Below are 22,266 nucleotides of genomic sequence, written 5' to 3' on the forward strand. Positions count from 1 at the left end.
CTGTGAAGCCATTTTTATGCAACGCAATGATGGCTGCACGCGTTTCTTTGCAGGTCACCATGGTTAACAATGGAAGAACAATGATTTCAAGCATCACCTTCCTTTTAACAGGTCAAGTCTGCCAATTTAACCCAATCAGCCTGACATAATGATCTCCAGCCTTGTGCTCGTCAACATTCTCACCTGAGTAAACAAGACAATTACTGAAATGATCTCAGCAGGTCCTTTAATGACAGCAATGAAATGCAGTGGAAAGTTTTTTGGGGGATTAAGTTAATTTTCATGGCAAAGAAGGAGTATGCAATTCATCTGATCATTCTTCATAACATTCTGGAGTATATGCAAATTGCTATTATGAAAACTTAAGCAGCAACTTTTCAAATTTCCAATATTTATGTAATTCTCAAAACTTTTGGCCACGACTGTATGTAGCATACATACATACATACATTGTACATACAGCACTATGTATGTAGCATGTATCTATGGACAGCAGAACCTATCAGCTACACTATATCACTATCTAACCTACACTGACTATCTGCCACTAACTATCTGTATTATATATATAAGCTAACTAACTAACTATCTAGGCAACTTTCCTATTGGTTGCTAGGGATGTTGCTAAGCTCAGACAAAGACATTGCAGCCTTCTCATTGGCCCACAAGCAAGAAGGGAGGTTACTGATGAAAAAAAAATCTAGAATATTCGAAATTACAAATATATATCACTATATTCTAAATATTCGCGAATTCTCAAAGTGCTGATATTCGCGAATAATATTCGCTATTCGAATATTCGCGCCCAGCACTATTCCTTCGTTCTATTAGATTGTATCTCAGGGACTGTGTGTCATGCCCTGCTCTGACTATGTGCGGAGGTCGGCCAGAATAGCAGCACGTGTTTAGTGTTTTGTTTTGGAGTCGTGCTGGATCCGCCTCCCATCAGGTGCACTGGGTGGGGTCATTAGTTTAAATAACTCTCAATTCCAGTGCTCTGGGCGGGTTATAGAAATCAGTCTGGCCTTGGAAGCAAGGAAGGAAGGTTGTCTGTTCCAGCTCAGAAAAGATAAGTGTGGTTTCAGTTTTTGTTGTTTGCTGTCTAGGTTGTGTTTGTGTCATCTCTCCCATCCAGGTTCTGTGCGAGCAGGCTGCTCCTATTTCCCCTTTTCACCATCTCAGGGAATCTAGGGTGTTTTAGCCCAGGCACGGGGACACATCATTCCTACCACCAAGGTCTGAATGTGGGCTGAGCAGTGCAGGGAGAGAAGTCAGGGATTAGCTAGGAGGTGACCCTTCCCCTGCTTCTCACCTAGAGCCTGGTTGTTGGTTTATCTGTGTGTCTGAGTACTCGTCCGCCGTGACACTGTGCTTATGAATTTCATGGCTGACAATTACTGGTTGACTATTAGATAACTGTCAGCCAAAAGCTCATTCGGCAGCTATTTCTCATGACCTCCTGATACGCATGCGCACTTGGTGTGACCATACATGCATGTTGTCTGAGTGAGGAGTTGGAGAAATCTACTGCCAGACACCTCTGAAAGCTACTTATGTCCCCAAAAAGAATGAGCATGTTGAAAACCTTCCTGATCATTAATTTCCCATCATATGCAATTAGGGAAGAGTTGTGGGGCACTCAAATAGTGGGCCTGTCCTGCCAAAATCAGCAGATTTGGTAAACATTTATCATATGTTTATGGGCAGCTTTAATCTACTGTATTTTTTGCCCTATAAGACGCTGCACAGTGCGGTTGGCGGTGTATCAGCGGGGAGGGAGGAGAGTTGGGGGCCGGCATCTGGTGCTGTAATGGCAGCGGGGCCCAGTGCAGTCACTGTATTCTATTACACTGGGCCCCGCTCACTGTAGTAATCATATCTAACGTGTAGGCAATGTTAAAGTATAGAAATCCTCTGAAATCCAGCATGTAGCACTTACTAAACTCCCGTAGCAGGCAGGAGGCCATGCGGCTGCAGAGTAACTCACTACGTCAGGCGCCTGCTGCATTCATAAGGGGGGAGGAGCAGGCGCATGGGGTAGTGAGTTACGCCGCAGCCGCCCGGCCTTCTGCCTGCTACGGGAGTTTAGTAAGTGCTACATGCTGGATTTAAGAGGATTTCTATACTTTTAACATTGCCTACACGTTAGATATGATTACTACAGTCCACGGGGCTGGTGTAATAGAATAAAGTGACTGCACCAGGCCCCGCTGCCATTACAGCACCAGATGCCGGCCCCCAGCCCCTGTTTTGGGAGTCATTCACTACACAGGGACACTGTTATGGGGGAGGGGGGGGGAATCTGTGGATGACACATAGCATAAGATGCTATATATGTGTCATCCACAGATCCCCCCATAGCAGTGTCATGTCATCCACAGATGCCCCCATAGCAGTGCCATCCACAGATGCCCCCGTAACAGTGCCATCCACAGATGTCCCCGTAACAGTGCTATCCACAGATGCAACCCGTAACAGTGTCATCCACATATTTACCCCATAACAGTGTCATCCACAGATTTACACCATAACAGTGTCATCCACAGATCCCCCATAATAGTGTCATCCACAGCCCACCAATAGTTCAAAACCCACCAAAAGCACACTTTTTGGTTCAAAATATATTTTTTCTTATTTTCCTCCTCAAAAACCTAGGTGCGTCTTATAGGGCGTAAAATACAGGTAATTAAAGCAAGGAACTCATATACTGTTCTCCGCCAGTGGACCTCTGCAGTTTGTGTCCACTGTGGGGAAAAGAGGCTGTAGCTGTATCTATACTCACACAGAGCTGGAATTTACCTGACAATGTGTTTCTTCCACAGCTTTCCCATTACTGGTGCACATGTTTATATGGCTTTTCTTTAGGCAGCAGACTGATTAGCCAACCCTGGGCAAAGCACCATTTATTGCTTACCTTCCACAGGCTATCTGTGAAACCTGCCTTTCATATTCTTCTATCTTCTGAGGCACAGAAGTGTGAGTAATAGAACTCTTCCCTAACTGTCCTTGTGTTCCATCTCCAAAAGTATATACAGTGCCCTCCTAAAATTGAAATGTTAATGTTGAAATTTTAGGACATTAGAAACCAATTACAAATTACCGTATACAATGTTGATGAGCTGCATCACTTGTATTAAATAAAATGATAGTAGAGTGTATTTAAACAGCCTCTCCTTTCATACAATATGATTTAGGTTTCAGAAACAGAAGAAAAGTTTTTCTATTTCTAACACCCCAAATAAAGGCTATGGAGAGGGACTGTGCATCCTTCTCCTGATCTCCAGCCAAGAATAGGGACTAAGTACAGAGAGTACAGAGAGGAGGTGGAGGTGCGGGTAATGAGCGGCAGCACTTGTATGCAGTCTCCGTTACCACATCCCCACATTACCACAGTGTCCTGTCCATCCTCTCTGTACTTCATGTCTCCTCGTGAACTCCATTCCCACAGAGGTTCATCTAAAGATCCGCTGTATTCAAGATCATAATACCTGACAGGAAGAGCAGAGAAGAGAATGAGGCAGCTCTCTAGCTCAGTGGTCTGAAGTAACTTATCCTCCTGTGTAATTAGGACAGGTTTTGTGTGTACTGATAGGATGGCAGCCATTTTATTTCTCCTAATGATTGCTCCCTAGACAAAACGAGCCATTATAACTAGTGTTGATCAAATCAAGCTTCATATTAGACATCCAAAGTTGATTAATTGAAACACTTTAGTTTTAATGTTGGCTTCTGTTTTTAAAATAGCAATACGAAGTGTGGTTTGGTACCGGCTGGAACCTCGGTACCAAACCCAACTTTGGATTTCTATTTTAAAATGTTTTTTAAGACGCAGAAGTGATTACCAAATTCATTTACCGAAGTCTTGCATTTCTTCGGGTAAAACAAATTTTGCCTACACGGAGGCAATCCATTTTAATGCTGTTAGGAGACAGCATTAAAACCTGAAGTGTTTGAACGTATTGACTTCGGATCTCTGATCTGAAGCTCGATTCATTCAACACTAATTATAACTAATTAAAAGTATTTGGGACTATATTTATAAGAAAGTAATATTTAAGTATTTTCATTTCCTTAATTCCTGAAGAACCCCTTTAAGGTCAGATGAGCCGTTGTTCATTCAGGAGATGCGGCCGTCACACGGGCCATGTTTCCCGGACTGCACACAGTCTTGTGCATGCGGCCTTAGTCCCACAACAACCCTTTATCTACTTATATAACCCAGATTTAAAAAGTTACATGGGTGGGGCATCATTTCTGAAACCCCCTCCCGCCTGTCAATAATGCATTAAAGTTAAATAATTGGAATTGCTATGAGACCTTTATTTGTAGAAGTACTGTGATCACAAAAATATTAGAAGGACTTTTGTCTACATTTATCTAGGCGTTTACACCAGTATTTTGGCACTTTTTAAAGTTGCATTGGTCTCCAAATTTCTCCAATTTTTTGCATCTTGTCAAACCTCTGGTGTCTTCCCTTCTGGTTTTAAACATGCTACCATTACACCCATCCTCAAAAAGCCTTCACTTGACCCAACTTCTTTGTCTAGTAATCGCCCCATATCACTTCTTCCATATGCCTCAAAGCTACTTGAGCAAGATATCCATTCTGAACTGTCCTCTCATCTCTCCTCCTACTTCCTCTTTGACCGGCTACCACTCAACTGAGACTGCCCTCACCAAAGTCACCAATGACCTACTAACAGCCAAAACCAAAAAACATTACTCTGTCCTATTTCTCCTTGAGCTGTCCTCTGCCTTTGACACTGTCGACCACTCCCTTCTGTTACAAACTCTCTCATCTCATGGCATCACTGACCTGGCCCTCTCCACCTCCTCATCTCATTCCCTCTCTGTTGGTGTCCCGCAAGGCTCTGTCCTAGGACCCCTGCTCTTTTCTATATACACTCGGGCCTGGGACAGCTCATAGAGTCCCATGGCTTTCAGTATCACTTTTATACTATTCAGAATCCCACAATGCCTATCTTCCATATCCTCCTTCTTCTCCTCTCGCTTTCTAAAATGTAACATGGATAAAACTGAATTCATCATCTTTCCTCCATCTTGCTCAACCCCCCCAACAGACCTATCTATCATGATCAATGGCTGCACACTCTCCCCAGTCAACCAAGTCCTCTGCCTTGGAGTGACCTTGGATTCTGCCCTCTCCTTCCGACCGCACATCCAAGCCCTTTCCAACACCTGTCGCCTCTAACTCAAAAACATCTCCTGCATCCCCGCTTTCCTCAACTTTGAGTTTGCGAAAATGCTAGTACATGCCCTCATCATCTCCCGCCTAGAATACTGCAACATCCTCATTTGTGGCCTTCCATCTAGCACTCTCGCACCCCTCCAATCTATCCTCAACTCTGCTGCTCGACTAATCCACCTCTCACCCTTTTACTTCTACACCTCTGCCAATCCCTTCACTGGCTCCACATTGCCTAGCGAATTCAGTTCAAAATACTAACAAATACATGCAAGGCTGTCCACAACTTGTCCCCTCCCTACATCTCTGAGCTACTTTCCCGATACATCCCCACATGCAATCTCCGATCCTCACAAGACCTCCTTCTCTCCTCTCCTCTTATCATCTCTTCCCACAATCGCCTCCGAGATTTCTCTCGCGCATCCCCCATACTCACTGGAACTCACTACCCCAACATATCAGACTCTCACCGACAGTTGAATCCCTCAAAAGTATCCTAAAAACCCACCTCTTCAGACAAGCCTACAACCAGTGACCCTGCTGCCTCTATGCCGCCATGACCAACGTTACCCTCTCCTACTGTGTCCTTCTCCCATACCATGTAGATTGTAAGCCCTCACAGGCCCTCTCTCCTTCTGTACCAGTTTGTAACTTGTTTTGTTCATGCTTAGTGCAATTGTCTGTATTATGTATGTATACCCCTTTTCATATGTACAGCGCTATGGAATGAATGGTGCTTTCATAATAATAAATAATAATAATAATAATAATAGAGGCATGGCTGGAGAAGATAGTTGTAATGGAGAGGGTGTGGACCCATGGTGCCACTTAACAGATTTTGCTTGAGGTTACCCCTGATGGCTTTGAAAAGGTTGGTTCCCTGGTATTCACGCTTTCACCCCCGTACAGTGATTTGGACTTCGTTGTAGGGGCCATCATTCCTCTCCGTCTACTAGTAATTTTCATTCAAAAGCTGCTGACCCAGGATAGTCAACGGACATTAGTGCTTGGCACCAAAGGGACAGTCAGAAGCGTTATCAGAGGGCAAGCTGAAGTCAGAAATAGTAGATCTCATGCAAAATGGTAAACAAGCAGTAGATCAGGGCAGGGGGGCAATACTGTGATCAGGCAGGCACAGGAGGACAGAACATACAAAAGCACACTATTGCAGGACTAGGCAAGCTAGGAACCTTTTGCCCTGACAGAGAAGGTGCTATATTCTTCATAGAAAATGTTGCCATTGGCTGGGAACACGTTAGTCCGTGGTCCTTTAAGACCCGGGAAGAGCATGTATTCTACAGGAGCATGCACCACGAAAAAAGAGGTGAGGAAGGCTGTGAGTGGCCTGAAGTGGGAAGCAACATCAAGAGTCAGTACTCTGCTGGAATTGCATTGGTTCTCTGTGGTCAGTAGGATTTATGGGATTTTGAAGAAGACATTTTATTGAGTCGCGCTAAGGTTGCACTTATTGTGGATTACGCACAGTTTTTTCATATGAATTTTCATTCAGAAAAACCAAAGCATAATACAGTACAAGCAAAGTGAGTTTGATTTGACAAATCACATGACCTGCCTTGTGGATTTAGAAATCTCCAACATGTCAATTGTTTGCGATTTTTTTATTTTATTGGATCTGCGGCAAATCTGCAACAAAAACTGCAAGCAACACATGCAGATGTCGATACACATTGGTGCGGAAAGACACAGAAATTTGCATGAAAATCCCTGTGGAATTTATTTTTTTCAAACCTGCACCCATGTGCATGTATCCTAAACATAACGACTGAAGAGGATACCTAAAACTGTTACCCTGACGGGAGCTTCATGTTGTCTTGAACTTTCTATGATCAGTATATACACTTTAATCTGCCTTGTGCCTTCCTCTACTAAGTATATAATAACTACTGGACAAAGTCTCTGGAGCATGTGTTTTTATTGTTTTATTATATCAGGCTCTACAGTAACTATTCTTATATTGGCCATTCATAGTATAAAATGTATGTACCTTGCTTAGTACGGCGGTGTGTTCATCTCCACAACTGATATAGATAACACCTTTATCTCTCAAAGAACTTACTGGATATGGTTTAAAGACACCTGCTTATTGAAAAGACAACAAAAGAGTTATTTTTTTCTCTCAACCATGTATTCATACAGATGACTATTATGTCTATAAACACAATCTACCTTTTAGAGGGTCACTCTCAAGTCCTATTTGTCCTGCATTATTCTTTCCCCATCCAAACACAATTCCTGACATTGACAGAGCAAAACTCTGAGAACCCCCTGCAGAGACTTGAAGCAGAGGAACGCCTTTCAGAGACTTCACAACTTGAGGGATGGCTTGGTTAGGCATCTGTTTTCCCAGTCCCAGTTGACCGAAATCATTCTTTCCCCATGAAAAAACATTGCAATCTGTAAAATAATGCCAAAAATACTTTAAAGGATCTGATGTGTTATCTTACTTAAAGCCACTGCTGCTATGGGGGCGGGCCCATGGAGTAGATGGGATGTTTAGGGTGGATCCATCTCTCTATGCCATGACTGAAGGGATTCAGAAGAAAATGCTCCAGATGTTCTTATATATTTGTGGGGAAGTGGGAGGTGTGACTCACCACCATTTGGGGGCCCACTTTTTGCTATGGGGAGACTATTTTCTCTACATATGCCCCTCAAACCTAAAAGAAGGAATTCTCCCCTCATTTGAGTAACTAAATGTAATTATATAATTTTTAGTCTGGGGCGAGCATGCTCGGCCGAACACAATCTTGACTCGAGCATGGCTACGCAGCCAATAAACGTGCGGGAAAGTACTGACACTCACTGTAATGCCGTAGCCATGTTGGTCAGTCTTAGTCAGGGAGATCTGCAGCAGAAGGGACAGATAGTGTAGGGACAGGAATTGGTTTTTTTTAGGCAGAGTTTACTGTTGAAAGTCCTTTTAAGGACTATTGTTTTATCTGGCTGCAATATATATTATTAGTACAACCTAAATTGCGTGCAATTGTTTGGCCGCTGCTGACAGACAGTGACACAACCTCTGCTACATCTGTTGTGTTACATTTGCGCATCCTAAATCTGTGACATTCAGTGTAATTTTTTCACCGCTGGTGACAGCGACATTACCTGCGCTACATCTCCTGTATAACGTTTGCACATCCTAAATATCTGTGACATTCAGTGTAATTTTTTCGCCGCTGGTGACAGCGACATTACCTGCGCTACATCTCCTGCATAACGTTTGTGGATCCTAAATATCTGTGACATTCAGTGTAATTTTTTCTTAGCTGCTGGTGACAGCGACATTACCTGCGCTACATCTCCTGTATAATGTTTGCGCATCCTAAATATCTGTGACATTCAGTCTAATTTATTTCCGCATACACTTACAAAACCTTCGCTACTGTACGTGTGACATACTTTCAAGGATATATACCATTTAATATGCTCAAGGTGGGCAGTAAGGGACAGGGAAGTGGCCGTGCTGCTGATGGTGCACTCAGAGGCCGTGGCCCTGGGCGTGGTGAAACTGTGCCTGCTGCCAGAGCACAAGAAACACACTCATCCATGATACCTAGCTTCACATCCCAGTTTGCAGGGCGGCGCAGGAAACCACTCTCGAAGTCACACCAGTGCGACCAGGTGGATTGCAGCAGATAATGCTTCCAGTCGGTTAAGCACCACCCTGTCTTCCACAAAGTCCAGTCTCAGTAGCCAAGAGTCTGGTCAACAGAATCCTCACCCTGATCCTCCTTCCTCCCACCAGGGAGAGTCTTGGCAAACAAGTGATCCCACATTTGGATATTCCGTGGAGCTCTTTTCATCGCAATTCCTTGATTTGGGCTTCTCGCCAAGCCTGCTTGAAGAGGGACATGAGGAGATCTTGTGCACTAATTCCCAAACTCTTGAGCATCCACAGTCAGAAAGAAATGGCGGTGGGGAACGACAATTAGTGTTTCACTAATTGTCTTATTGCCGTTGCCAATAAGTCAACGGCAATTAGTGTCTCAAGAGGTTGATGATGAGGATGAGACACAATTGTCAATAAGTGAGGTTCTTGTTAGGTCAACAAGTCAGGAGGATGACCAGAGTGAGGAAGTTGAAGAGGAGGTGGTGCATGATGAAATTACTCACCCAACCTGGGAAGGTGGCAAGCCGAGCGAGGACAGCAGTACAGAGGGGGAGGGATCCGCAGCACCGCAACAGGCTGAAAGAGGCAGTAAGGTGGCAAAAGAGAGAAGGCGAGCAAAAGGGAGAAGGTGCAGGCCCGCAACTGTTCCCTGGAGCACCCCCTTGTGGCAATCTCCCTTGCCAAGGGGTAGGTGTTCCGCGGCCTGCCGCTTTTTTGAGGAAAGTGTGGACGATAAAAGAATTGTCATTTGCAACCTGTGCTGTACCAAAATGAGCAGGGGCGTGAACACTAGCAACCTTACTACCACCAGCATGATCCGCCACATGGCATCCAAGCACCGTAATAAGTGGGACGAATGTATGGGTCCACAATCTGTGTCTGTGAGTCACACCACTGCCTCCTCTTCCCCTATGGTACGTGCTGGCCAATCGCCTGTCGAAGGCTCAGACGAGGATGCCTCCTGCCCTGCACCTGGACCTTCGCAAGCACCACCAGCGACCACATCCACTTCCCTGTCCCAGCGCAGCGTACAAATGTCATTACCCCAGGCATTTGAACGCAAGCGCAAATACCCAGCCACCCATCCAAAGGCCATAGCACTGAATGCACACCTTTCAAAATTACTGGCCCTGGAAATGTTGCCATTTAGGCTTGTGGACACTGAGGCCTTCTGCAGCCTAATGTCGGCGGCCGTCCCGCGGTACTCTGTCCCCAGCCGCCACTATTTTTCGAAGTGTGCTGTGTCCGCCTTAAACCAACATGTGTCCCGAATGGTCACACGTGCTCTGATCAACGCAGTTACTGGGAAGGTCCACTTAACCACGGACACATGGACAAGTGCATTTGGCCAGGGACGCTACATTTCCCTGACGGCACACTGGATGAACGTTGTGGAGGCCGGCAGCGAGTCGTATCCTGGGATGGCACAGGTACCACCGATGCCAAGGATTGCAGGCCCTACTTCCATCAGGATTTACGTCACCACCTACATTAGTGGCTGCACCCCCCCCCCCCCTTCTCCTCCTCCACTTCCACCTCTGAATTCTCATCTTGCAGCACCAGTCAGCCATCAGTCAGTAGCTGGAAGCAGTGTAGCACTGCAGTGGGGAAGCGGCAACAGGCCGTGGTGAAATTAATTTGCTTAAGTGACAAACAGCACACCACCGCAGAGCTGTGGCAAGGTATAAGGGACCAGACTGAGCTGTGGCTCTCGCCACTCAACCTACAACCAGGCATGGTTATGTCTGATAATGGCCGTAAATTGGTGGCAGCTTTGGAGCTCGACAAGCTCACACACATACCATGCCTAGCCCACGTGTTCAACTTAGTGGTTCAGCGGTTTCTCAAAACCTACCTCACGTGTGTGCCCATTTCTGAAAGTCATCTACAGCTGCCACCGGTCTGGCAATGCTGCAGCAGCGCTTGCAATTGCCAGCTCACTGACTGTTGTGCGACGTGAGCACGCGCTGGAACTCCACATTCCACATGTTGGCCAGGCTTTGTGAGCAGCAGAGGGCAGTAGTGGAATACAAGCTGCAACATGGTCGTCGCCTTTACAGTCAGCTTCCGCTCTTCACAAGCGACGAGTGGGCATTAATGTCTGACCTCTGTGGGGTTTTACGCAACTTTGAGGAATCAACAGAGATGTGAGCGGCGATCCCGCAATTATCAGCGTAACCATCCCACTTCTGTATCTACTCAAACGCTCGCGGCTGACAATTAAGGACGACGCTTTGCATGTGGAAATGGGGGAAGACAGTACACAGGGTGATAGCCAGACCACCCTCAGTTCGACTTCTCAGCGCAAATTGGATGATGGAGGAGGAGCAGAAGACGGTTGCCTCTGCTACAGAGGGTAGTACCCATAGCAGGTTTATTCCATCTGTTCAGCATGGATGGGCCGAAGAGCAGGAAGAGGATGAGGAGATGGAGAGTCATCCTCCTTGTCTGTTGGGACTCTGGCACACATGGCTGACTTTATGTTATGCTGCCTTTCCTGTGACCCTTGCGTTATACGCATTTTGGCCAACACTGATTACTGGTTGTTCACCCTTCTCGACCCCGCTACATAGATAACTTCTCATCTCTAATTCCTGTGGTGGAGAGGACTAGCAAAATGGAAAATGGAAAAATTGCTCCAAAAATTTCCAGCTGACAACGCTGGCGGCAGAGTACGTAGTTCCTTGGGCAACCAAGGAGGGGAGACGAGAGGAACACACAGCAGTTCCAACAGAGGCAGGGCAACACTCTCCAAGGCCTGGGACAGTTTCATGACACCCCGCCAGCACCCTTACCCTGATGCACGGCCTAGTGATCCCTCTGTGCCTTACAACTATTGGGTGCCCAAGCTGGCACGAACTGGCGCTCTACGCCTTGGAGGTACTGCCCTGCCCTGCCACCAGCGTTTTGTCAGAGCGGGTATTTAGTGCAGCTGGGGGCATAATAACTGATAAGCGCATCCGCCTGTCAACTGAAAATGGTGACAGGTTGACTCTTATTAAAATGAACAAGGCCTGGATTCCCCTTACTTCTCTACTCCACCAGAGGAAAGCTGCTGAACATAAAGGCACTCTAAATGTGGCTTTTATAGTGTATTGAATACACTGTATTCCCATGCACCCCTTCCACCACAAAAAAGGGTATATGGTTCAATCTTTCTTTTTCTCGTCCTCCACCTCCATCATATCAACATGCTTATTAGGCTGCCCTCGCTCCTAATGTTTTAGAGGGTCAGCTCAGCATCAGACCCTAACCCCTAATGTTTTAGAGGGTCAGCTCAGCATCAGACCCTAAGCCCTAATGTTTTAGAGGGTCACCAGCAGGCCCTCGCCCCTAATGTTTTATATGGTCAGATCAGCAGCAGGGCCTCGCCCCTAATGTTTTAGAGGGTCAGCTCAGCAGCAGACCCCCACCCCTAATGTTTTAGATGGTCAGATCAGCAGCAGGCCCTCGCCCCTAATGTTTTAGATGGTCAGCTCAGCAGCAGACCCTCACCCCTAATGTTTTAGATGGTCAGCTCAGCAGCAGGCCCTCGCCCCTAATGTTTTAGATGGTCAGCTTAGCAGCAGACCCTCACACCTAATGTTTTATATGGTCAGATCAGCAGCATGCCCTCGCCCCTAATGTTTTAGAGGGTCACCAGCAGGCCCTTGCTCCTAATGTTTTTGAGGGTCACCAGCAGGCCATCAATCATCCTTTTTTTAAGGGTGTGTATGATGCCCTCCTTTATGTGTAATAAAGGGTGTATTGGAGTACCGGTTCCTTGTAATTTTTGGCAGCCCTTTCACTTAGTGCATAGGCTTTATGAGTGTAGGAGTCCCACTACCTAAACAATTGTACCACAATGTGAATGAGGCCCTCCTTTATGTGATATACAGGTTGTATCAGAGTGCCTCTTCCTTGTAATTTTTGGCAGGAGTCCAAGATGCATCCAGACATCCTCCTCATACTGTTCCCGAACCATTTCAGTGGTGTTTCCATCAATTTCTGACCTTTTCCTGTGATCCAGACACCCTCCCCTCTTCAGAGCAGGGGTGCGTGGTTTAATGCTCTGGTTCTCCCATTGACTTCTATTGTGCTCGGGTGCTCGAGTGTTCTACTCGAGCACCAGAGCACCCGAGCACTTTGGTGCTTGATCAACACTAATAATTTTATTATTGGAACCACAGGATAAGCTTGAAAAAATGAAAAAAATATAAAATGTTCAGACCAAGGAACCCAGGGGTCCAAAACAAGTAGCCTTGCTCAGAAGTTTAATGTTCTACAAGCAGGACTTTTTGGAGTACTTGCAGTGTTATAAGCTAGATCATTATATACTGTACCTTCTGAAAGGGCAACTGTATGGAAATGTCCACAGGATATTTGTATTATTCTTATGTCAGACAATACGGTTATCTTTCTGTGGTATGACATAAAAAGGTATCATTAGTAAAAAAAAATCCATAGTATGTGACATTTCTTTACATTCATTCCTTACATTCACACCCTAACACCACCAAGCTTCTATATACATTACATACTTCAATGGGTCATTATATAGCAAAGTACAGTGTGGTAGAGGATCTGATAATACCCTTTTAAGATGGCCAGACAAATTAGATGAATGTTGGCCAAACCCACCAATTTGTATCCCACCATCTAATGTGTATAAGGGTGTTCCAGTGGCAGAGGTGCGTGTGTATGGGGGGCATCAGGAGGAATAGCTGTTGGCAAAATGAACTCATTTGTCCAACATCTATCTAAAGTGTATGGTATTGGTTGCACCAGAGGGTCTTTTTAAAGCTTTAGGGCATCACTAGCAACAGCACCTACTCAGGACACCCCAACAAAATGTTGATGCTACAATGTATCGGAGGTGTATCTATCACGGTGTATCTATCACGAGGCAAACAAGGCATTTGCCTGGGGCGGCACTTGCCAATGGGGCGGCAAAATGCCTTGTTTGCTTAGTTAGTTAACATACACAAATACGCAATTTTTTTTCCCGTTGCTTCGTCCGATGCTTGCCGATCCGATCCTTCACTATGCCGCTACGAGTGAAGGAGTGACTTACTTCCTCCTCCCTGCTCCTCCCAACCCCAGGTGTTTCCGGAATTTTCACCTACCCGGCCTTGCTACCCACGTCACTTCTAGTAGTGATGTGGGAGTTGCGTCTCTCCCCTCGGCTCCTGATTGGCTCTGCTGGGGGTTTGTCGGCGCAGGCGCGGAGGATTCCCCCGTAGCAGAATATTCCGGCCCACTGCGTATGCGCGAAGAAGACGGCTCGGCGCAAGCGCAGTAGGAGCCGAAGGTAGCAGAAAATATCGGCTCCTACTGCGCCTGCGCTGAGTCGTCTTTTTTGCGCATGCGCAGTGGGTCAGAATATTCACAACAAAAGCGGCAGCCGCAGCCAGCCAGGAAAAGTCTGTCCAGACCGGCTCCCTCCTCACACACCGGCACCGTCCGTCATAGAATAGAGTTGGCCACTTTGCCTGACTCCTGGCCTACCCTGCGAGGAGTGTCCGGGACCAGGTCCAGGCAGAGGAACAAACAGCAGTGAGTGAGATGAGAGTTAAAAAGCAAATGCACGTGCACAGTGAGAGTGAGACTCATAAATAAAGGTGGTGTGATGTCAGACTGTCTATGGTGGCCCTGGCCTCTCCTTGATGCTGCCCCATACAGACTGTATAGGGCAGCCTCAAGGAGAGGCCAGGGCCACCATAGACAGTCTGACATACATACCACCTTTATTTATGGGAGCAGTCACAAGGAGACACTAAACTGTATGGGGACTGCCACAAGCAAATAGTGCACTCTGCACTGTGTCATAAATAAATGTGGTATGTGTGTCAGATTGTCTATGGTGGCCCTGGCCTCTCCTTGAGGCTGCCCCATACAGACTGTATGGGGAAGCCTCAAGGAGAGGCTAGGGCCACCATAGACAGTCTGACACACATACCACATTTATTTATGACACAGTGCAGAGTGCACTATTTGCTTGTGGCAGCCCCCATACAGTTTAGTGTCTCCTTGTGGCTGCCCCGGTCCCCGCCCCCCATACAGTATAACATCTCCTTATGTCTGCCCCCCATACAGTATGTATAATGTATCCTTGTGGCTGTCCCCGCCCCCCCATACAGTATATCGTCTCCTTGAGGCTTCCCCATACAGTATAACGTCTCGTTGAGGCTGCCCCAATACAGTATAACATCTCCTTGAGGCTGCCCCAATACAGTATAACATCTCCTTGAGGCTGCCCCATACAGTATAACGTCTCCTTGAGGCTGCCCCCATACAGTATAACATCTCCTTGAGGCTGCCCCAATACAGTATAACATCTCCTTGAGGCTGCCCCATACAGTATAACGTCTCCTTGAGGCTGCTCCCATACAGTATAACATCTCCTTGAGGCTGCCCCCATACAGTATAACGTCTCGTTGAGGCTGCCCCCATACAGTATAACTACTCCTTGAGGCTGCCCCATACAGTATAACATCTCCTTGAGGCTGCCCCATACAGTATAACGTCTCCTTGAGGCTGCCCCATACAGTATAACGTCCCCTTGTGTTTTTTTCTTTTAAACGGGTATTTATTGTGATATATATATCGTTATTGCGATAAATTTCTTAATATTGTTATGCAAAACAGGAAAGGGTGGAGCCTAAAGAGGAAGGGGTGGGGTTTACAGAGGAAGGGGTTTGGCCGTGACAGGAACGGGTGGGTCAAATTTATATTAGGGGGTGCCCGAGTTTAGTCTCTCCTAGGGCAGCACAAAACCAAGATACACCACTGCGCTACATGATGGTACTCTTTGCTTTCTGTGTGACACTGAAATGACCTTGGATGCAAACAGCTGTTTAAGATTGTACTATACCTAGGAATACGAGAGTTCTGAGGAAATTGTCCTAATCCAAGTTGTCCTTGTGACCCTCCACCCCAGGTAAATATATTTCTGTCACTGCAAATTGCCACAGAGTGGTTAGACCCACAGCTCACATCCACAATTGTCTGGGCTTCCAGGGAATGGATTTGTCCTGTAAGGAATAAAGACCCATAATTCCATATTAAAGTATAAATAGTGGCTGAGGAGATATATAGTTTAGGCTACTTTCACACTAGCGTTCGTCGGTCCGCTCGTGAGCTCCGTTTGAAGGAGCTCACGAGCGGACCCGAACGCAGCCGTCCAGCCCTGATGCAGTCTGAATGGAGCGGATCCGCTCAGACTGCATCAGTCTGGCGGCGTTCAGCCTCCGCTCCGCTCGCCTCCGCACGGACAGGCGGACAGCTGAACGCTGCTTGCAGCGTTCGGGTGTCCGCCTGGCCGTGCGGAGGCGTGCGGATCCGTTCAGACTTACAATGTAAGTCAATGGGAACGGATCCGCTTGAAGATGTCACCAATTGACTCAATCTTCAAGCGGATCCGTCCCCCATTGACTTTACATTGAAAGTCTGAACGGATCCGCGCAGGCTACTTGCGCACTTGCGAATTTTTTTAAAGTTATTAATGCAGACGGATCCGTACTGAATGGAGCCACCGTCTGCATTAATATGAGCGGATCCGTTCAGAACGGATCCGCCCGAACGCTAGTGTGAAAGTAGCCTTAAATGACAATTTTCGTGTATATATGTACTAATCACAAGATGAATAAAACTGTATGTATGCATGATAGAGAAAGCACCATGGTACTTACATCAGGTAATTAATGGTGCTGAAAAAGGCAACAGGCTCCCTTACAGGGGGTTTTCAGCATTTATATTGATAACCTATACTCAGGATAGGTCATCAATCTCTGATCTGCAGGGGTCCGACAACTGGCACCCCCACCAATCAGCTGTTTGAAGAGGAGTCGGCACTCCATGTAGGCGCCACTTCCTGTTCATTACACTGCACTTCATGTTGGACTTGTAATTACACTATGCCGCTGCTCCACAGGAGATGATGCGTAGTGTATTGACCAGGAAGCGGCACTCGCATGGAGTGCCGCATCCACGTCAAACAGCTGATTGGTGGGGGTGGTGGGTGTCAGACCCCCAACAATCAGATATTGATGACCTAACCTCAAATTGCTGCATAACCCCTTTTAGAGCCAAATTAGACTGCCTGATCTTCAGGCGGGACCAACGCCAGTGGTTGATAAACACATTGATTGGTACTCGTTTGCACAGGCCTGTTACACAGGCGTAAGATGAGTGAGTGTGGGAAGAATGATTGTTACCTTAGTCAGTCCTCCCTCATTCAGTTCTATTGATTATCATCAGTAGTACATCACTAATTACACACATCCTGATGAAAGATGTAAATCAGCCGACCAACGAACGACAAATCATTCATCGGCTAATCAGAGGCTTGATTATACCGGCCAATTATTGGGCCTGGATATCATTCCATCTAGTAGGGACTTTATTTTTTCACTGTGAACTCTCACCTTGAACTGTGATTAAGGGGGTTTATCTAACAACAGTCCCCAGCAATTTTTTGTACAGCCTAGTTCACACGTCAGTTTTTGCCCAGTGATTTCCATAAGTGGTTGTGAATCAAAAGAAGGTGTGAGTCAAAAACACAGAACAGATGAAAATCTTTCCATTATACCTTAAAGTAGTATTTTGGTTGTTAAATCTTATCCCTTCTCGACAGGATATGGGATAACTATTAGATCAGGAGAACGAGGGCCCTGTACTCCCCTGAAATTAATGGAGCTCCGGTCGCACATGCATGTGGCCGCTCCATTTCTATGGGAGTTCCAGAGATAGCCAAGTACAGCGCTAGACAATTCTCCGGAATTCCCATAGAATTGAATAGAGCGGCCGAATGCATTTCCGACTTTTCGTTTCAGGGAGGCTGGTGGGGGTCCCAGTGATAGGACCCCTACCAATCTAATAGTTATCACTAATATGAATGGGCCCCCTCTAGTATGCAAGGGAGAGGTGGTGGCGGTGGAGAGAAGCGCTTACTTACCCCTCTAGCTCAGCTTCCTCCCTGGTCTCCTCCAGCCTGACTGCGTACAGCTGTACGCAGTCAGGTCACGTGACTGTGCAGCGCGGGCTGTTGGAGACCAGCAGGGCAGGCACTTACATCAGTACACCCTGGCTGATATGGAGAGCAGCGGAGCAGGAGAGGTAAGTTTTAATTATTTATTTTTAGTCTGATGGGGATCTGTCACATCGATATGGGGGGCCTGAATGAGCATATGGGGGTGCATGAATAAATAATTAACAACTGATATTAGTGGGGGGTGTACTCCTGACTCTGGGGGTTCTAAGCAAGTGACATATGGGGGGGCTGTGCAATTGACATATGGGGGGCCTGCCTATTTTCTATAATGGCAGACATGAGGAGCACTATGGACAGGGAGGAGCACTATGGGGGGCCCTATCTTGTATACTGGCACACATGGGTGGCACTATGGAGGGGGAGGAGAAATATGGGGGCCTTATCTTATATACTGGCACACATGGGGGGCACTATGGAGAAGAGGGGAAAGGAACACTATGGGGGCATCTTCTGGGGCCCTATTTTATATACTGGCAGACATGGGGGGCACAATGGAGGAGAGGAGCACTTTGAGGGCCCTATCTTATATACTAGCACACATGGGGGGCACTATGGGCAAGGGGGAACACTATGGGGGCATCTACTGGGGACCATAAATGTTTGATAAAGACTCGGTAGAGTCGAAATGAGTCACTTATGTCCTTCATGTGGCAATAAAAAAGAAGTTATTTTCATCCTATCCAGTGAGTGTCGGTCTTTTTCTCCGTTAGAGTGGAGAGGGTGTCAGCAGTAAGTTTGTGTTGACGTCACTGATTATTTTGCCCTTCCTCTGATCAGTCAGAACAATAACCCCCAAAAAACAGATCCTGTCGGTCAGCATTTGGTCAGTAATCCATCAGTATTGCTGAAGCAAAAAAAAAAACAGGATTGGATCCAAAACAGAGATGACACATGAATGGAATATTTGCATGTCTTCTGTGTTTTGTACCCACTCAGTGGCCCAGTGACAGAGTAGTGAGGTGGAAGCAGCATTAGAAGTCCACAGAGTGGCCCAGTGACAGAGTAGTGAGGTGGAAGCAGCATGGGAAGTCCACAGAGTGGCCCAGTGACAGAGTAGTGAGGTGGAAGCAGCATGGGAAGTCCACAGAGTGGCCCAGTGACAGAGTAGTGAGGTGGAAGCAGCATGAGAAGTCCACAGAGTGGCCCAGTGACAGAAAATATAAAAAAATTCACTGCAGAACAGTTAATAGGACGTACAAATATTTCCTATTAATACACCCCATAAATGACTGTTATACACAGAACTTGCACCCCAATCACAAGCAAGGTTTGCTGGACTTACTGCTGTAACAAATAGTGCAAACAACCTAAAAGCAGCAGTATAACTGCAATTTGGATCCCCAATAAGTGCAGCAAGGTGTAATAGAATCGATCCTATCCCTGTTCTTTTTTTTATAGCGTGGATGATGCCTCCCTATCCTTTCCCTACACCTTGACTAATCTTTCCCTGAACTTTTTTCAGCACAATAAAGTCTCTCCTATCACTGTCCCTAGCGCCTGCTGACGTCTCTCCCTGCACTAAGTACACTGGAAAATGGCAGAATCCAAAATGGCTGCCACTATTTATAGGGCTGTGACATCACAGGGCTGGCTGGCTGCTGATTGGCTGTATGCATGGCATTATGGGTGATCCCGCCTTCCCAGAGTTCCTTTTTCCATGACATCACACATGCAGCAGCCATTTTAGGGAAAAATTTGATTCGTTACTATGAAGCGTGAGGAAATTCGACTTCGGTGCGAATCAAATTTTTCCTGAAATTCAGGTTGAATTCCACTTCGTCAACTCCAATTCGCTCAGCTCTATTTATCACCACAGGCAGAATTATACAATGACACCTCTATATAGATAACACAGGATCCACCAGTCACAATTGGTGAAGTCACAGCTTATCAACTTCCTCCTGACCTCTGCACAGGTCACAGAGCATGCCTAGAAAACTCTCCCATAGAAGTCAATGGGGTCTCCACCAGACCATTGTCTATGGCCCATGCATCTGCTGTCAAAAGACAGGAAGTCTTAACACATTTTATGTATAGTAGGAAAGTGTGACAATTGCAGCATTATAAAATTACCGTATTTTCCGGCGTATAAGACGACTGGGTGCATAAGACGACCCCCAACTTTTCCATTTAAAATATAGGGTTTGGGCTATACTCGCCGTATAAGACTACCCCTGCCTGCCCAGCCCTCCCTGTCTCTAAGACGATCTTCTCCAGTCCAGGGAACTGACCATAGCAGCCAGGGCTTCAGTAGCGTCCTGGCTGCCATGGTAACCTATCTTTTTCTTTTCACATTCCCAGTTTCCCACATAGGAACTACTAGGGGCTGGGAAAAGATGGTGGGTCCATTGCCATGGGGGATCTGTGGATGGCCTGTTATGGAGGGGATCTGTGGATGGCACTGTTATTGGGGGGGGGGGATCTGTGGATGGCACTATTATGGGGGGTATCTGTGGATGGCACTGTTATGGGGAGGGGTATCTGTGGATGGCACTGTTATGGGGAGGGGGATCTGTGAATGGCACTGTTATGGGGGGTATCTGTGGATGGCACTGTTATGGGGAGGGGTATCTGTGGATGGCACTGTTATGGGGAGGGGGATCTGTGGATGGCACTGTTATGGGGAGGGGGATCAGTGGATGACACTGCTATGGGAGGGGGATCTGTGGATGACACTGCTATGGGAGGGAGATCTGTGGATGACACTGCTATGGGGAATCTATGGATGACACTATATAGCATCTTATGCTATATGTGTCATCCACATATCTCCCCCATAACAGTGTCCCCCAATAGAGCGGCCCCGCCGCTCACAGCAGTATAATATCTAAAGACTATTCCTTAACCAGCAGTAACTTGAACTTTAAATAAGCGCTATGATCTTTATTACCTTACAATGAAGCTCCGGTAACAGGCAGAGCGGGCGGCGGCGTAACGTCACTCACATGACGCGCCTGCTCCGCCTGCTTCATTCTTAAAGTGGACGGAGCAGTACCTGATACTGTTCTAGGGCATGGAAGCCAACCAATCAGATGGGAGGGGTTGTTCCTCACTGTGTATAAAAAGGAGATTTTAAGTTTGTTCATTTGTCTTGATGAAGGGCTAAGATGTAACAGCCTGAAACGCGTCACAGCATACTACTCTGCTCTTGATGTCTGTTTTTAAAGAAGTGGAATAAAGAAGCCTTTTATTGTGAAGAGCTGGAATTCGTTTTCTTTTTCACATTTTGCTCCAGACTGAGTCCAGGTCTGTACATCCGTGCTCCACTTGGTGAGGGGTGAGAGCTGCAGCAATCTCTGTATTTGTCTACTTCAAAGTCTTTAGATATTATACTGCTGTGAGCGGCGGGGCCGGTGTAAGAGTACAGTGACCACATCGGCCCAGCCGTGAGTTGCCGCCTCCAGCCCCTCCTCTCTGCCGGCTGATACATCGCTGTGAAGCATCACAGCCAGCGATGTATCAGGGACATAACTGCGACGGTGCGGGAGCATGCAGGATTTACGGGACCCGCAGGCATAGCGCCTGACCACCCGCTCCCGTCTGCATAGCAACGAATCGGCCGATTATTCGATAACGGGATTCGTCGACAACTAATCCAGTTTTTGAATATTATCAATAAAGTTGATTAATCGTTGCAGCCCTACAGTGAATAAATTAAGAGAGGGGCGCCGCTCTGATCCTGGATTCGGGGCACGGCAGCACCGGGGGAGGGAGCTACTGCTTCCTTCTCCCTTGTGCTGCTTTATACCCCTGACTTTTGAAAATAATTTCTAGTGTTAGAAAGTCGTCTTATATTCCGGAAAATACGGTATATCCATTTTTTTTTAAATAGTATTTGACGGGTACTATCTCTCCTTGGGTAAAGCGCCTTAATCGGCGTGAGGAGACTTATAGGCCATTTATGATCCTCTGGAATTCTGGGAAGAAAGGGATGCAAATGAGCTCTTAGAAAGCTCTGCCTCTTATGCCACCAGATGTAAGGCAGCTATCCTATAAGTCAATGTTCAACCTTTTAACTAGGTCTTGACATATGACTTGGATATTGAAGGGGTTCTCCGGGAATTAATAAAATGAAAATACTTAAATATTCCTTTATTATAAATATATTCTCAAATACCTTTCATTAGTACCAATGGCTCGTTTTGTCTGGGAAGCAATCATCAGGTGAAACAAAATGGCCGCCGTCCTATTAGTACACACAAAACCTATCTTGATCACACAGTAGGACAAGTAGGACAAGAGCACTGAGCTAAAGAGCTGCCTCATCCTCCTCTCTGCTCTGCTTGTCAGGGATTATGATCCTGAATACAGCTGATAAGAACTTTAGCTGAATCTCTGGGGAATTTAGTTCATGAGGAGACATGAAGCACAGAGAGGACAGACAGGCCAGGCTGTGGT

General features: G+C 46.4%; 1 protein-coding gene across 3 annotated transcripts in view; it reads right to left on the reverse strand.

The window, feature by feature from the left end:
* The window catches only part of LOC122944744 (probable E3 ubiquitin-protein ligase HERC6), a 47,561-nt gene that overhangs the window by 20,727 nt on the left and 4,568 nt on the right, over positions 1-22,266 (reverse strand). For 2 of the 3 annotated variants that reach the window (XM_044303351.1, XM_044303334.1), the window contains exons 2-6: positions 15,691-15,850; positions 13,160-13,236; positions 7,394-7,621; positions 7,212-7,306; positions 2,915-3,042 (exon numbers count right to left, since the gene is read on the reverse strand). In XM_044303351.1, coding sequence (XP_044159286.1) covers positions 2,915-3,042; positions 7,212-7,306; positions 7,394-7,621; positions 13,160-13,236; positions 15,691-15,850 — 688 coding nt within the window. The remainder of the gene's footprint in view (positions 1-2,914; positions 3,043-7,211; positions 7,307-7,393; positions 7,622-13,159; positions 13,237-15,690; positions 15,851-22,266) is intronic. The other variant, XM_044303342.1, reaches the window with a different exon arrangement.

This window comes from Bufo gargarizans, chromosome 1, assembly GCF_014858855.1.
Source record: "Bufo gargarizans isolate SCDJY-AF-19 chromosome 1, ASM1485885v1, whole genome shotgun sequence".
Taxonomy (NCBI): Eukaryota; Metazoa; Chordata; class Amphibia; order Anura; family Bufonidae; genus Bufo; species Bufo gargarizans.